Genomic DNA, 16,630 nt, shown 5'->3' on the forward strand with positions numbered 1-16,630 from the left:
ATTTTCTCCGCGTTTCTCAGATTGATAATGACCTAATTAACCCGAGCGTCCAAGTCATTAGCGGGCCAATTGCACTAGACTCGGTTCCCCGCTCTGAGTTTCATTAAATGTTCACTAGTTAGTCTTCTAATCATTCACCAGTCATTCTGAGTAATTGGTTCTTAATGTGGTTTTTCAAACGTGTTTTGCCGATAGACTTCATGTCATTTAACAGCCTCGCAACCGTGAGTAACTCCACGGGACGTCTTTAGCGTTTCAGCTTTAGTTTAGTCCTGGATTTGAGTTTTTGTTTGACCGTGACACTGATCTGCTTTTATTTATCTGATTTGGATGAAAAAATTCAAAAGCTTACAATGCGACACAATGCTATGAATTTCAGTTTTGTGGAACTGACACCCATTTGACCCAAGCTGGGGAAATGTCAACTAAATCAAATGTTAAATTGATTTCACGCCTTAAAATTAATATACCGATTCATATTTGTCAATCTTTCTGTCAGAGCTTTCTCTAGTGTGTAGGTGTTGTTGTAAATTAAAGCAATTAATGTTTAAAATATTAATTTATACTATAATAATTAGAAATTATTAATAATTCAAATTTTTAATAATCATTCCTGTTATTTATATATATATATATCTATATCCAATCATTTAATTATAATATAATCATTTTTATACATTTAAAATGTATTACTTTGTTACATTTATTACACCAAGTATGCATTCATCTAATTAAATGCATATATATGAAATAAATTCGTATTTGTGTATAGCATACTTGTGTATACTTATAAATGTACCCAATAAAAAAAAGTAGAGAAATGTATGTGTAATACACGTATACTATGAAAATATTAAAAAAATATATATATCATTTTTAAAAAATAATTTAAAGAAATGTATACTTTTATAAATTTCAGTGCAAAACAAATATAAATAACTGGAAATTAAATTACTGAATTATTACAAAATAATATTTTTATTTATTTAATTATGTATTTAATTGTTAATAAAATCATTAAATGTGTATCTATCAGACCTACAACCCACTAGTAGAGAACTACTGTTACTTAATATTACTCAGTATTTAAATGTATAATACACTGTAACAAGGACACTGTAAAATAAAATGTAACCTTATATTTTATATAGTGTAGCATTTGTTATTTTTGTATCATTGATATACTATAGTTTTTGTTGTAGATTTTAATTTTTCTATTTGTTATAATTTCTAACAAAAATATTTTAATATCTAACTAAAACTAAATTAGTTATTTTCATAGTTTTTATAAATTGTATTTCAGTTTTAGTTAGTGCATCCCATTAAACTAGCTGAAATGAACTGAGTTTAAGTCTTTTATATTTTATTTTAATGTTTATTTTATATTTGTTTTAATGGTTTTAGTTAACAAGAATAGCCCAGATCTACATGTACTTACTATATGGTTAGGATGAGGGTTTGGTTTAGGGTTAGTTGCATGCAATTATGCATAATTTATTGTTATTACTAAAGTGCATGTAACGTGTGCAACAAGGACACCGTAAAATAAAGTGTTACCGAATATAAACACTGTAAAATAACACTGGTGTGATGCTGCAACACGGGAGAACCTCAGAGGGAATTGTGGGTCTCATGAGAGAGAGAGAGACGGGTGTCATGATGGGGAGTGTGTGCTGTGTGTATCCAGACTGCAGGAAAGGCTGCGTGTAACGTGTGGCTCTCGTGTGTGTGTGTGTTCATGAGAGACACACACACAGTAACATCTGATCGAACGTGCCGCATGTGACGTCATCCAGCATCCAACCGGCCGTATCCTTGGAGAAATCGGTCCATGGTGACTGGTTGCTACACGGGAGAACCTCAGAGGGAATTGTGGGTCTCATGAGAGAGAGAGAGACGGGTGTCATGATGGGGAGTGTGTGCTGTGTGTATCCAGACTGCAGGAAAGGCTGCGTGTAACGTGTGGCTCTCGTGTGTGTGTGTGTTCATGAGAGACACACACACAGTAACGTCTGATCGAACGTGCTGCATGTGACGTCATCCAGCATCCAACCGGCCGTATCCTTGGAGAAATCGGTCCATGTTTTATATTTGTTTTAATGGTTTTAGTTAACAAGAATAGCCCAGATCTACATGTACTTACTATATGGTTAGGATGAGGGTTTGGTTTAGGGTTAGTTGCATGCAATTATGCATAATTTATTGTTATTACTAAAGTGCATGTAACGTGTGCAACAAGGACACCGTAAAATAAAGTGTTACCGAATATAAACACTGTAAAATAACACTGGTGTGATGCTGCAACACGGGAGAACCTCAGAGGGAATTGTGGGTCTCATGAGAGAGAGACGGGTGTCATGATGGGGAGTGTGTGCTGTGTGTATCCAGACTGCAGGAAAGGCTGCGTGTAACGTGTGGCTCTCGTGTGTGTGTGTTCATGAGAGACACACACACAGTAACATCTGATCGAACGTGCCGCATGTGACGTCATCCAGCATCCAACCGGCCGTATCCTTGGAGAAATCGGTCCATGGTGACTGGTTGCTATAGAAATGCTCGTTTCCTTCCGAGTTCCAGCGGAGTAACGGGGTGTGAGCGCGACGTGGCATGTCCCTGATGACCGACTCATGTGAAGAAGCTTTTGTTCCTGTGTGGAGCGAGCGGAGAGCCGGTATCACTGCTCACTAGTCATCATGTGTGTGTGTGTTTGGGAATGTAGTGAATCACGTCTTTGCTCGTTTGCTGTGCTGAAGCGCAGGAGCCGTGGGGTCTGATGATGAGATGCGTGTGTATTCCAGCCTCACAGACTGACTGTTCAGACGGATGAGCCTCCTGATGTCAAAGGGCTCCTGTTTAATTACTGTGTTTGCGGTTATAAAACCTGTGGATCTCTCACTGTGTGGGTGTGTGTGTGGTGTGTGTGTGCTCGCTCATAGGGTTGGTTTGAATGCAAATAGAGAAACCGAGATTTGTTCTAGTCTGCTTTAGACTAGTCTACTTTGATCTATTCTGTTCCGTTCCATTCCATTTTCCCCCTATCTTATTATTTTCTATTCTGTTTGACTCTACTGTACTCCTATTCTATCTGTACTTAAGTCCTTTTATTCTATTATGTTTAGTCCTCTATGCTAATCTGGTCTCTTATTTTCTACTGTTCTACTCTACTGTGTGTGTGTGTGTGTGTGTATATATATATATGTATGTATTTATGCATTTAGCAGAGGCATTTATCCAAAGCCACTTACAAAAGAGGAAAAAACTTGTTGTTGTCATTTTAAATGAAACCGTTCGAGTAAAAGCTTAAAGAGTTTCATTTCAGTGTTTTGTCTTCTCTTGTCAGGTAAATGTTGAGGACCGCAACGACATGTTACCTAAATCCAGACGAGCTCTCACCATTCAAGAGATCGCAGCGCTGGCCAGATCTTCACTTCACGGTAAAGATCGCAGCTCTCTCGCTGACTTTTGTTGATTTCATTAACAAATTGTGATACCACATCCAAACCCTACTATAACATTTGTTTAAATATTTACAGGAATATTTGTGATTTAAAAAATGTTATCATAATATAATAATTAATTTGCGCAACCTCTAAAACAGTTGTTAATAAAACAGATTATTGAAGTATGTTTCAGTCTTTCTTCATCAAAAACTGGTTTAATTCAATGTGTTTGCGGTTTCTGTTGTAATTAATTGAAATTTACTAGCACTTTCTGAGTGAAAATTGTTTCTACATCAAATTTACATGTAGACCTCATGGGACCCTGATTAATGTTAATGCTAACCAATAATCAAATATCTATTTATTTTAAACTGCTGTTGTAGGAGATGCATCATTTTATAACCTTGTCAATAGTTAAAATACATTAATGTCTTGCAGATTAATGTTAACAAAGTCCAGTGTCTATTTAGGTTATTTTAAGCTGATGCTGTAGGTGATGCACCTTTATAGAAACTTGTCAATAGTTAAAATGCAGTTATTTAATGCTGATTGTTAATTTGAATCAAAAGTCAAATATCTGTTTAGTTTATTTTTAGGCTGCTGTTGTAAGTGATGCACCTTTATATAAACTTGCCAATAGTTAAAATGCATTAATTTCATGCATGTTAATGTTAACCAATGTTGAAGGTTGCTGCTGTTGTATGTGATGCACTTTTTTTAAAACCTTATCCATAATTAACACCGTAATTTAATGCTGGTTATTGTTAATCAATAGTCCAATATCTATTTAGTTATTTTAGGCTGCTTTTGTAGGTGATGCACCTTTTTAAATCCTTCTCTACAGTATTGAATTAAATTACAGAAACCTAAGTTTTGTCCTCTTAATAACAAGTTTAAACCTTTTTTTTCACAAAACTTGCATTATCATTGCATTTATTAAAAGGCATGACACTACAGGTGAGCAGAGTAAAAAATATATACCACCATACCTCGTCAGTAGTTAAAATGCATTTAATTTCATACTGATTAATGTTAACCAATAGTCAAATATCTATTTAGTTTAATTTAAGTTCCTGTTGTTGGTGATGCATCTTTTTTTAAACCCTTCTCAATAGTTAATGCAGTAATTTAATGGTAGTGTAATAAATGTTACAGCAATAATGGCAAATAACAATAGATTTGAAAATGACGCGTCTCCATTGAGATGCTGTATTGTTCTCAGGTCTTTTGGTCTCCGCAAAGATCACAGAACATGACCCACACACACACTGTGAATACAAGAGATCACAGCTCACTAGATCTTCACAGTAAACATACACACACACACACGCGCGCTTTCAATGCATGTGACGAGTCCTTTGTGTCGTACTGATTGACAGCATGACCTGGATTATTCCTCGTGTATTATGCAGCATTCGGGTCACTGACCCCTGTGTCTGTGTGTGTTCAGGTATCTCGCAGGTGGTCAAAGATCATGTGACGAAGCCCACGGCGATGGCGCATGGCCGCGTGGCTCACCTGATCGAGTGGAAGGGCTGGTGTAAACCCACCGACACACCCAGCGCCCTCGAGTCACACCTCACGTCATACTCGCATCTGTCCGAGGGCGAGCAGGAGGCACGATTCGCTGCAGGTCAGTGACCGCTAGAGATCCGCTCCTTATTTAATCACTTCCAGTAGTTTAGGCATGTCACCATATCAGAAGCTTTGATTGTTATATTGTATTGAATTAAGTTACAGAAACTGAAGTTTTGTCCTCTTAATAATAAGTTTAATACGGTTATTTTTTTCATGTAAAAAAAACCAAAAAATTTTATATGCTTTGTGTGTTGCATTTAATTTTAAGGACAGACAATATAGGTGAATATTGTAAAAAAATAAACCGATACCACCATACTTACCCAGTTGATTAATTACTTTAAAGAATAGCAAACTTTATTTTACAAGTTTTTTGAAACTTGAAGTATACTACTTTTTGGCAAGGGTTGGATAAAAACGTCATCCAAAAGTATAGTCGTTATTGATGAGAGCGAAATTAGTCAATAAATAATACTGTTGCACTGACCTCGCTAACAAACCACGCAACCGAGTTTGACTGATGGAGAAATAACTCTTGAGAACCAGCTCCTTTAATGAGTAATCGGACTAATGATTGAGCTCATGAGTTATCAGTTTGTTTGCTTAACGATTCCACTTCCTTAACGATGCTTTAAACGATTCCCGTCTGTACCTCTGACCTTTCCCAAGATGAGGAAGAGGTGAGACGGGAGCCCGTCTGTCTTCTGAAGAATACTTTGCAGAGAAAATGCTTCGTCAGACCAAGAGCAACAAAGGCACAATGATTTATGGGCCAAACCTTAGAGGAATTCATTCACCGCTCTCTCTTTCTCTGTGTCAATGTCGCAGGATTGTCCTTTTCATAGTGTGTGTGTGTGTGTGTGTGTGTGTGTGTGTGTGTGGGGGTGAGGTCCATCCTGCAGAAACACACACTCAGTGACTCGGTGGATAAAATCGACCTGTAGGAAATTTGCCAAAACTCGCTGTGTGTGAGTGTTTGCTGAAGGGTAAAAGATCAATGGAAGGATGAATTATTGCAAGCAAAGTTGCTGAGAGAAACCGAGACTCCATCTATATTCAAAACATTGATCTGTTAGTTTGAGAAGCCTGACATGTCCACCTCAACCAATGATGTGAGTTTGGAGGCGGGACTATCTGTTTGACTGACCAATGACAGATGGAGGAAGGGTTTTAATACTGGTTATTTTTGCACCCAAATTGTTTATTCCTTTTTGTTAAATTCATAGCTAATTTCCATACTGGTTTAATGCTGGCCAATCAGCTGTCCTCAAAAGACCTCGTTGAGCAAAAAGGTTCTAGTTTTTTATTTTTATTATTTTTTTTATTTGATTGCATTCTACTTTATTTTGCACCTATTGACATGAATTATTTTTATTTATTTTAATGTGTTTTATTATTATATTGTTACTCTATAATCTTATTTTTCACCTATTGGTATTTTAATTATTTAGCTTTTATTGTATTTTTAAAAAATTTTCTTTTTATATATATATATATATATATATTGCACCTATTTTAATTGTTTATATCTCAGCTTGCAGTATTTTTACTTAATTTTATAGTACATATTTTGCAATTTCTCACTGTACGCAGATATGCTGCAAGTGCTTCTGAAGTAAATAAAAATAATTGTGTCCTGTCAATAAAGTGAGAGAGTAAGAGCTTTAATTAGCTAATTGGCTCTCTAACCCAATCGTGTGTGTGTGTGTGTGTTTCTGAGGTCACTTCCTGTCTCATCGAGGACATTGCTGTGATGTCGTTATCATCGCACATCGAGGCAATGTCCAATCTCAAATGACCTGTCAATCAAATATGGCTTCTATGTGGCAGGCAATAAGAACAATCAATCATCCTGTATCCACGGCGACGCATCACACCCTCTGCCACATTTGATGAAATGACCGCAGTGTGATCTAGTTTAAATCTGATGCAGATATGATGTGTGAAGTATGTAATGTCATTATGTGTGTGTTTTTATCAGGAGTGGCAGAGCAGTTTGCCATCGCGGAGGCAAAGCTTCGCGCCTGGTCTTCAGTGGACGGTGACGAGTCTAATGACGATTCTTACGATGAAGATTTTCTGCCTGCAAATGAGCCCGTTACACAGAGCACAGGTAGCAATTTATCACCTTTAATTTAAATTTAATATTGTAATTTAAAATTTATTATAAGTTATAATTAACTAATAATTCTATAATTATAATACTACAAATTATAATATAAATTATTTGTATTATATTGTAATAGTTATATATTTAATTTATTATTTTTTAATTTATAATATTTTTTTAGTTTTTATTTAATTTGTCATTCATTTATTTGCTTTAAATTAAATTGTGTGTAATCTGTGTGTGTGTGTATGTATATATATATATATAATACAGCAAAAAATCTGGGAAAAATAATGAGGAACGCAAGGATGACGTCGACCTCATTATCACGCATGTGTCGCAAGTGCCGAACTGAACGTGAAGTCCTAGGAGTTTGGATCTGGATGTCCAACAGCTGTTTAGCACGGTTTGTGGATTTGGCTGTTGTGTAACCCTGCTCCTCATGTGACGTCAGGCCCCATTGCATTCTGGGTCTTGATCACATGACGCCTGTTCCCTGGTCCCCGGTTGGCATGGCTTCCTGATTACGTCAAAAACTCACGAATGCCGAATGTTTATACCGTGATGTTTCAAAACATAGAATGCGTACGAATACTGACGATCAAGTTATGCTGTTTTTCTATTATTATTATTATTATTATTATTATTATTATTATTATTATTATTATTATTATTATTATAAATTGATTATATTATTAAATGGAATGTTTTAAAGCATTATCGTCCTCAGACGAACACAATGAATGTTTAGGAGGTGCTCCAGTGTTGTTGAATCGTAAATGTGGGTCAGTTTGAAGGACTTTCGGAGAGTTGCTCTATTTTTGTACCGTGTGGTTTTTGCGGTGAATTGGACTAAGTGAGTAACGCTGTGGTTTGTTTACAAGATGCTTGTTTCTTGCTTTCTCTTTGTGTCTCTGAATTATCACTGTGTGATATTGTCTACATCAGGAAAAAATAATACTAATATGAAAACGAAACGAATGGCCCTTTTTCTTTCTTTGTCTCTTGTGTGCGCTGTAGTTGCGTTCTGGTTTTGTTCTTTGCGTTCGGTAAATGTCAAGCACTCTCGGTTTTGTAAGGGCCACTTTTGTTTTCCGATGTTCCAGTGTTACCATGGTGATCCATGATTCACTGAGAAATTATGGGTTGTAGTCAATCATACAGTTTTGACAATCTAATTAGAACTCGCACTCTCTCTCTCTCTCTCTCTCTCTCTCTCTCTCACACACACACACTCTCGCTCTCTCACACACACACACTCTCGCTCTCTCACACACACACACTCTCGCTCTCTCACACACACACACTCTCGCTCTCTCACACACACACACTCTCGCTCTCTCACACACACACACTCTCGCTCTCTCACACACACACACTCTCGCTCTCTCACACACACACACTCTCGCTCTCTCACACACACACACTCTCGCTCTCTCACACACACACACTCTCGCTCTCTCACACACACACACTCTCGCTCTCTCACACACACACACTCTCGCTCTCTCACACACACACACTCTCGCTCTCTCACACACACACACTCTCGCTCTCTCACACACACACACTCTCGCTCTCTCACACACACACACTCTCGCTCTCTCACACACACACACTCTCGCTCTCTCACACACACACACTCTCGCTCTCTCACACACACACACTCTCGCTCTCTCACACACACACACTCTCGCTCTCTCACACACACACACTCTCGCTCTCTCACACACACACACTCTCGCTCTCTCACACACACACACTCTCGCTCTCTCACACACACACACTCTCGCTCTCTCACACACACACACTCTCGCTCTCTCACACACACACACTCTCGCTCTCTCACACACACACACTCTCGCTCTCTCACACACACACACTCTCGCTCTCTCACACACACACACTCTCGCTCTCTCACACACACACACTCTCGCTCTCTCACACACACACACTCTCGCTCTCTCACACACACACACTCTCGCTCTCTCACACACACACACTCTCGCTCTCTCACACACACACACTCTCGCTCTCTCACACACACACACTCTCGCTCTCTCACACACACACACTCTCGCTCTCTCACACACACACACTCTCGCTCTCTCACACACACACACTCTCGCTCTCTCACACACACACACTCTCGCTCTCTCACACACACACACTCTCGCTCTCTCACACACACACACTCTCGCTCTCTCACACACACACACTCTCGCTCTCTCACACACACACACTCTCGCTCTCTCACACACACACACTCTCGCTCTCTCACACACACACACTCTCGCTCTCTCACACACACACACTCTCGCTCTCTCACACACACACACTCTCGCTCTCTCACACACACACACTCTCGCTCTCTCACACACACACACTCTCGCTCTCTCACACACACACACTCTCGCTCTCTCACACACACACACTCTCGCTCTCTCACACACACACACTCTCGCTCTCTCACACACACACACTCTCGCTCTCTCACACACACACACTCTCGCTCTCTCACACACACACACTCTCGCTCTCTCACACACACACACTCTCGCTCTCTCACACACACACACTCTCGCTCTCTCACACACACACACTCTCGCTCTCTCACACACACACACTCTCGCTCTCTCACACACACACACTCTCGCTCTCTCACACACACACACTCTCGCTCTCTCACACACACACACTCTCGCTCTCTCACACACACACACTCTCGCTCTCTCACACACACACACTCTCGCTCTCTCACACACACACACTCTCGCTCTCTCACACACACACACTCTCGCTCTCTCACACACACACACTCTCGCTCTCTCACACACACACACTCTCGCTCTCTCACACACACACACTCTCGCTCTCTCACACACACACACTCTCGCTCTCTCACACACACACACTCTCGCTCTCTCACACACACACACTCTCGCTCTCTCACACACACACACTCTCGCTCTCTCACACACACACACTCTCGCTCTCTCACACACACACACTCTCGCTCTCTCACACACACACACTCTCGCTCTCTCACACACACACACTCTCGCTCTCTCACACACACACACTCTCGCTCTCTCACACACACACACTCTCGCTCTCTCACACACACACACTCTCGCTCTCTCACACACACACACTCTCGCTCTCTCACACACACACACTCTCGCTCTCTCACACACACACACTCTCGCTCTCTCACACACACACACTCTCGCTCTCTCACACACACACACTCTCGCTCTCTCACACACACACACTCTCGCTCTCTCACACACACACACTCTCGCTCTCTCACACACACACACTCTCGCTCTCTCACACACACACACTCTCGCTCTCTCACACACACACACTCTCGCTCTCTCACACACACACACTCTCGCTCTCTCACACACACACACTCTCGCTCTCTCACACACACACACTCTCGCTCTCTCACACACACACACTCTCGCTCTCTCACACACACACACTCTCGCTCTCTCACACACACACACTCTCGCTCTCTCACACACACACACTCTCGCTCTCTCACACACACACACTCTCGCTCTCTCACACACACACACTCTCGCTCTCTCACACACACACACTCTCGCTCTCTCACACACACACACTCTCGCTCTCTCACACACACACACTCTCGCTCTCTCACACACACACACTCTCGCTCTCTCACACACACACACTCTCGCTCTCTCACACACACACACTCTCGCTCTCTCACACACACACACTCTCGCTCTCTCACACACACACACTCTCGCTCTCTCACACACACACACTCTCGCTCTCTCACACACACACACTCTCGCTCTCTCACACACACACACTCTCGCTCTCTCACACACACACACTCTCGCTCTCTCACACACACACACTCTCGCTCTCTCACACACACACACTCTCGCTCTCTCACACACACACACTCTCGCTCTCTCACACACACACACTCTCGCTCTCTCACACACACACACTCTCGCTCTCTCACACACACACACTCTCGCTCTCTCACACACACACACTCTCGCTCTCTCACACACACACACTCTCGCTCTCTCACACACACACACTCTCGCTCTCTCACACACACACACTCTCGCTCTCTCACACACACACACTCTCGCTCTCTCACACACACACACTCTCGCTCTCTCACACACACACACTCTCGCTCTCTCACACACACACACTCTCGCTCTCTCACACACACACACTCTCGCTCTCTCACACACACACACTCTCGCTCTCTCACACACACACACTCTCGCTCTCTCACACACACACACTCTCGCTCTCTCACACACACACACTCTCGCTCTCTCACACACACACACTCTCGCTCTCTCACACACACACACTCTCGCTCTCTCACACACACACACTCTCGCTCTCTCACACACACACACTCTCGCTCTCTCACACACACACACTCTCGCTCTCTCACACACACACACTCTCGCTCTCTCACACACACACACTCTCGCTCTCTCACACACACACACTCTCGCTCTCTCACACACACACACTCTCGCTCTCTCACACACACACACTCTCGCTCTCTCACACACACACACTCTCGCTCTCTCACACACACACACTCTCGCTCTCTCACACACACACACTCTCGCTCTCTCACACACACACACTCTCGCTCTCTCACACACACACACTCTCGCTCTCTCACACACACACACTCTCGCTCTCTCACACACACACACTCTCGCTCTCTCACACACACACACTCTCGCTCTCTCACACACACACACTCTCGCTCTCTCACACACACACACTCTCGCTCTCTCACACACACACACTCTCGCTCTCTCACACACACACACTCTCGCTCTCTCACACACACACACTCTCGCTCTCTCACACACACACACTCTCGCTCTCTCACACACACACACTCTCGCTCTCTCACACACACACACTCTCGCTCTCTCACACACACACACTCTCGCTCTCTCACACACACACACTCTCGCTCTCTCACACACACACACTCTCGCTCTCTCACACACACACACTCTCGCTCTCTCACACACACACACTCTCGCTCTCTCACACACACACACTCTCGCTCTCTCACACACACACACTCTCGCTCTCTCACACACACACACTCTCGCTCTCTCACACACACACACTCTCGCTCTCTCACACACACACACTCTCGCTCTCTCACACACACACACTCTCGCTCTCTCACACACACACACTCTCGCTCTCTCACACACACACACTCTCGCTCTCTCACACACACACACTCTCGCTCTCTCACACACACACACTCTCGCTCTCTCACACACACACACTCTCGCTCTCTCACACACACACACTCTCGCTCTCTCACACACACACACACTCTCTCTCTCACTCACTCACTCACTCACACAATATGTGTATTATAAAAGGGATAGTTCAACCAAAAATGAAAATGATCTACCCTTTACTCTATTTACTTTCCCTCATGTCATTAACTTTTCTTCTGTGGTGCACAAAAGGAGACGTTTAGCTGAATGTTCATGCTGCACTTTTCCATACATTAAGCAAATGAGCGTCAGACTTCAAAAGGCACCATGAGAATAATTTATACTTTCAGTGCATAATATATTAAACAAATATAGGTCATTATTAGCTGAAACTCCTCAAATCTCGTTTGCGCTCGCATGTTCAGATACACTGCATGTCTGCATTAGGATGCACCGCGTCAGTTTGCAAGTGTCAGTGTAAGTAAATAAAAATGTAAAACATTTACGGTTTTGTTTTTTTGCATTAAGAAATATTTATTGTAAGCATTTTAAATTAAGTGAGTGTTTCCATTTTGTAACCTGGCTAAACTGCTTTTGACTTTATTTTATTTATTTATTTTTTAGCCAATCAGTGTTAATCATTTCTGAACTTAATAAATAAATATAAATTGGCAAGGCAACACTTCTAATTTTCAAGTTAAAGTACTAAAATTGCTAAAACTAAAATAAAAAGAAAATTACAGGTAAATAGAAATATAATAATAATAAAAGCATACAACAGAATGACTAACTTAAACGACCAAAAATTTTTTTATTTTTTTAGTAACTCTGGGGAATTCACACTCGAAGCCTTTTCTGAAAAGATGGACATGTGAGAATCAAAGATCTGGGCTCAGTCGTCTCGCGCTGAATGGATTCGGTTGCATTTGCTGTAAATAATGTCCAAACGCCAGACTGCACCTACATCACTTCCCCCTACAGCCCAGCCACTTCCTGTCTCATGCAGTGTTTCCATGGCAACCGCAGTCGTACAGAGAGACACGGCTGCTCGTTTGCAGACGAGATTATTAACGACTAAAGATGTCGTATGTTTGATTTTAAGAGTGATATTTGTCTTGATTTCACTGCTTTTAAAAAAAAAAAAAAATGTAGTGGCCTGAATTATTGTAGCTGATAGGTCAGTGTCTAAATATTAAAGTTATTAAACACAAATACAAACACCTTCATGGTGACACACAACACTAAAATAATGCAAGAAACTCATTTAACAACACCCTAATGTGCATAAATGATCAAATCTAAGAAACGTGAAGTTTTCCACTGTAAATTATAAGATGACATTGTTTTTCACAAAACTGTACATTTAACAGAATATGCTGTTTGATTGTATAAAGCAATCTCCCTTTTAAAACAGATTATGCTGATTTAATACAGTTTTCATCATATATATATCTCACACAACAATTTTAATGGCTGAAATATATTTTAAATATGTGCTGCTAAATGTATGTTGTAAACGGTGAAGCTCAATTAAATATATTTTTGAAACTGAAAATGCATTTAATTTCCACCTTCATATACCAAAATATATTTCCGGGGCGATTCAAAACATTTCCAATCTTGCATTAGCCTCCATTTGGTCTAAATGCAAATGTGGATGGAATTATTAGTAGTATTATTATTATTAATAATTCATTCCTTTTTCTCAAAAATATGCAAAACATATATTGGTGTAAAAAAAAAAAAAAATTATGTAAATGTTTTGATCAAGAAATCTATTTAAAAATATATATTTTAAAATATTTTCGTTGCTTAAGAAAACATCTAAAGTCTTTGAAATGTTATCATGTTGCTATAGTGTTCTCTGTGGTTTGAACACCATAGCAACGCACTGAAAACACCTTAGCAACCGCATTCTGTGGTCCATGCGGTTGTGCGACTGCAGTGAGTTCAGCTGGTGTGTTTTCTGCGGTTTTGTTTCTGGTTGATGATTGAAAGCATCTCTCCGGGAGTCGTTTATGTAACGCTCTGATGCTCCATTTGCCAACAGCCGCTTACAGTCTGATTATGATTCATCTCGTGGACTCCATTTCAAACACAAGTGTCGCACTGTTTTTCAGTTTCATCCTCCGTTCCTACACTTCAGAAAAAATGTGGTTTCAAATCTGTTTTTATGTATTTAAAAATTATGCATTTTCAAAATTTGGCGAAATTTATACAAATATATTTTTGGATATTTAAAAAAAATATTTTTACAAAATATATATTTTTTTTATATATAAATTATATTTTGCCCTCCATATTTTTCGATGCAAGAAAACCGATTCACTTATGTCACATTTGAAGAAAAATCAAGGAACATACTTCACAACAATGTTCCAAAAATGAAAGAAATTAATAAATAATTTAATGAACTACTATATATATGTATGTGTGTATATATGCGTGTTAATAATGTTGTTATATATGCATAATACTAATATATATATATATATATATATATATTAGTATTAATATGCATATATAAGATCATTATATATCTTGCCCCTGAAATATATTTTAGTATATGAAGGTTGAAACTATTGTATTATCATTTTTGTATAGCAATATATATAACAATTTCGACACTATACATTTAATTTATACAATACATTTTTTAAAAATATTTTTTCCTGAAATTATTTTTGTATTACTCTTTCCCCTTATTTTCCTTTTTTTTCTGCATTTATTTTTTACTTTTTTATTCTTTCATTCTTTTTGTTTATTTATCTATGCATTTTTTTCTTGTTTAGGTTCTTAATAAAATCAATGAATGTTATTTATAAAGCTTGAAAAAGTAAAGTTACAAATAATCACCATTGACTGTTGAGACCATGGAGACACAAACCTGCAACATTTTAAACGAACAAATAAATAAATTATTTTTTCTTAGCATTATTTAGTAGTTCGCAAATAGGCAAAGTTATTACATTTTTATAATAATGAAATAATTAATAGAAAATCATTTTAAAAATGTAAATTTCACTTTCAATCTCTCTCTCTCTCTCTCTCTCTTTGTGTGTGTGTGTGTGTGAGAAGATGAGCTCTTTTTAAGGTTAAATGCTATAAAAAGCATCTTGAGTTGTCTGTCACTCTGTGCTCTGATTGGCCGGATGCTGCCTGTTGTGATGCACGTTTAACCGTCCAATCGAGTCGCTGGACTGTGACGGAGTGAAGGCCCCCTTCTGCGGACACTTTCCTGGGGTCAGAGGTGTGTGTGTGTGTGTTAAACATGCGTTTGTCTCTTAATTAGATCCGCTCGGGGGTCTATGAAGGTTTGTGTTCTGGAAGTGAAACCCTCTGTGGACTGAAGTCTCCCATTCAGTGCTTAATTAGACTCTCTTCAGTCCCTTGATAGTGAACGAACCGCACACGCTACAGTCTGACTCTACACCTTTCATTTTGTTATTTATTAAAGGGGTCATATTCTGTGTATTTGGTGTAATGAAATGTGTTTATGTGGTTTAAGGTTCAAAACACATTATTTTCCACATACTGTACATTATTGTTTCTCCTCTATGCCCAGCCTTTCTGAAACGAGTTGATTTTTACAAAGCTCATCGGTCTGAAAGCGAGGTGTGCTGTGATTGGCCAGCTATCCAGTGCGTTGTGATTGGCCGAATACCTCAAGCGTGTGACGGAAATGTTACGCCCCTCACCATACTGTGATGCCCTGTCCGGCCGGAGCGACGAGACAAACACATGAAAACCCATTATAAACGAGGCATTTGTTGCATCCAGTGGGGGCATAATTACTGATTATAATGACTTACTGTCTTTTTAAGCATTGCATCGCGCCGCCTAAACATAAAACCATGTCTGCATTTGTGATCGGAGAAATGACAAACAACAAGTGCTACTCTACACTGCCCAAAAAACTTGCTTAAAATATAAAAACTCTTTAAATATAAAAAACATACTTACAGTCTTTGAGTCAGAACAGTCAGAACACACATTTTTTTTATCAGTATGTATAGCCTGAATGCACTGTAAGTCGCTTTGGATAAAAGCGTCTGCTAAATACATAAATAAAATAAATTTAAATAACTGCCGGCATTGTAGTCTACTCTCCCAGGATCAGGAAACAGTCCTCCATAAAATGTGCTGCACACATCTGAATATTTGGGTTGAAGTGTTCTGGAACAGTGTTGTAAATACAACTTAACCACTGATTTCTAGTCGTGTCC

General features: G+C 39.9%; 1 protein-coding gene across 1 annotated transcript in view; it reads left to right on the top strand.

Moving 5' to 3' along the window:
- Positions 1-16,630, top strand: part of LOC107570263 (protein FAM131A-like) — a 30,331-nt gene that overhangs the window by 11,097 nt on the left and 2,604 nt on the right. Inside the window, exons 2-4 of the mRNA XM_016256473.1 lie at positions 3,341-3,434; positions 4,891-5,073; positions 7,000-7,131. Of these exons, the coding sequence (XP_016111959.1) occupies positions 3,365-3,434; positions 4,891-5,073; positions 7,000-7,131 (385 nt within the window). The 5' untranslated portion in view covers positions 3,341-3,364. The remainder of the gene's footprint in view (positions 1-3,340; positions 3,435-4,890; positions 5,074-6,999; positions 7,132-16,630) is intronic.

Source organism: Sinocyclocheilus grahami, unplaced genomic scaffold (assembly GCF_001515645.1).
Source record: "Sinocyclocheilus grahami isolate Dianchi unplaced genomic scaffold, SAMN03320097.WGS_v1.1 scaffold1435.1, whole genome shotgun sequence".
In the NCBI taxonomy this organism is placed as follows: Eukaryota; Metazoa; Chordata; class Actinopteri; order Cypriniformes; family Cyprinidae; genus Sinocyclocheilus; species Sinocyclocheilus grahami.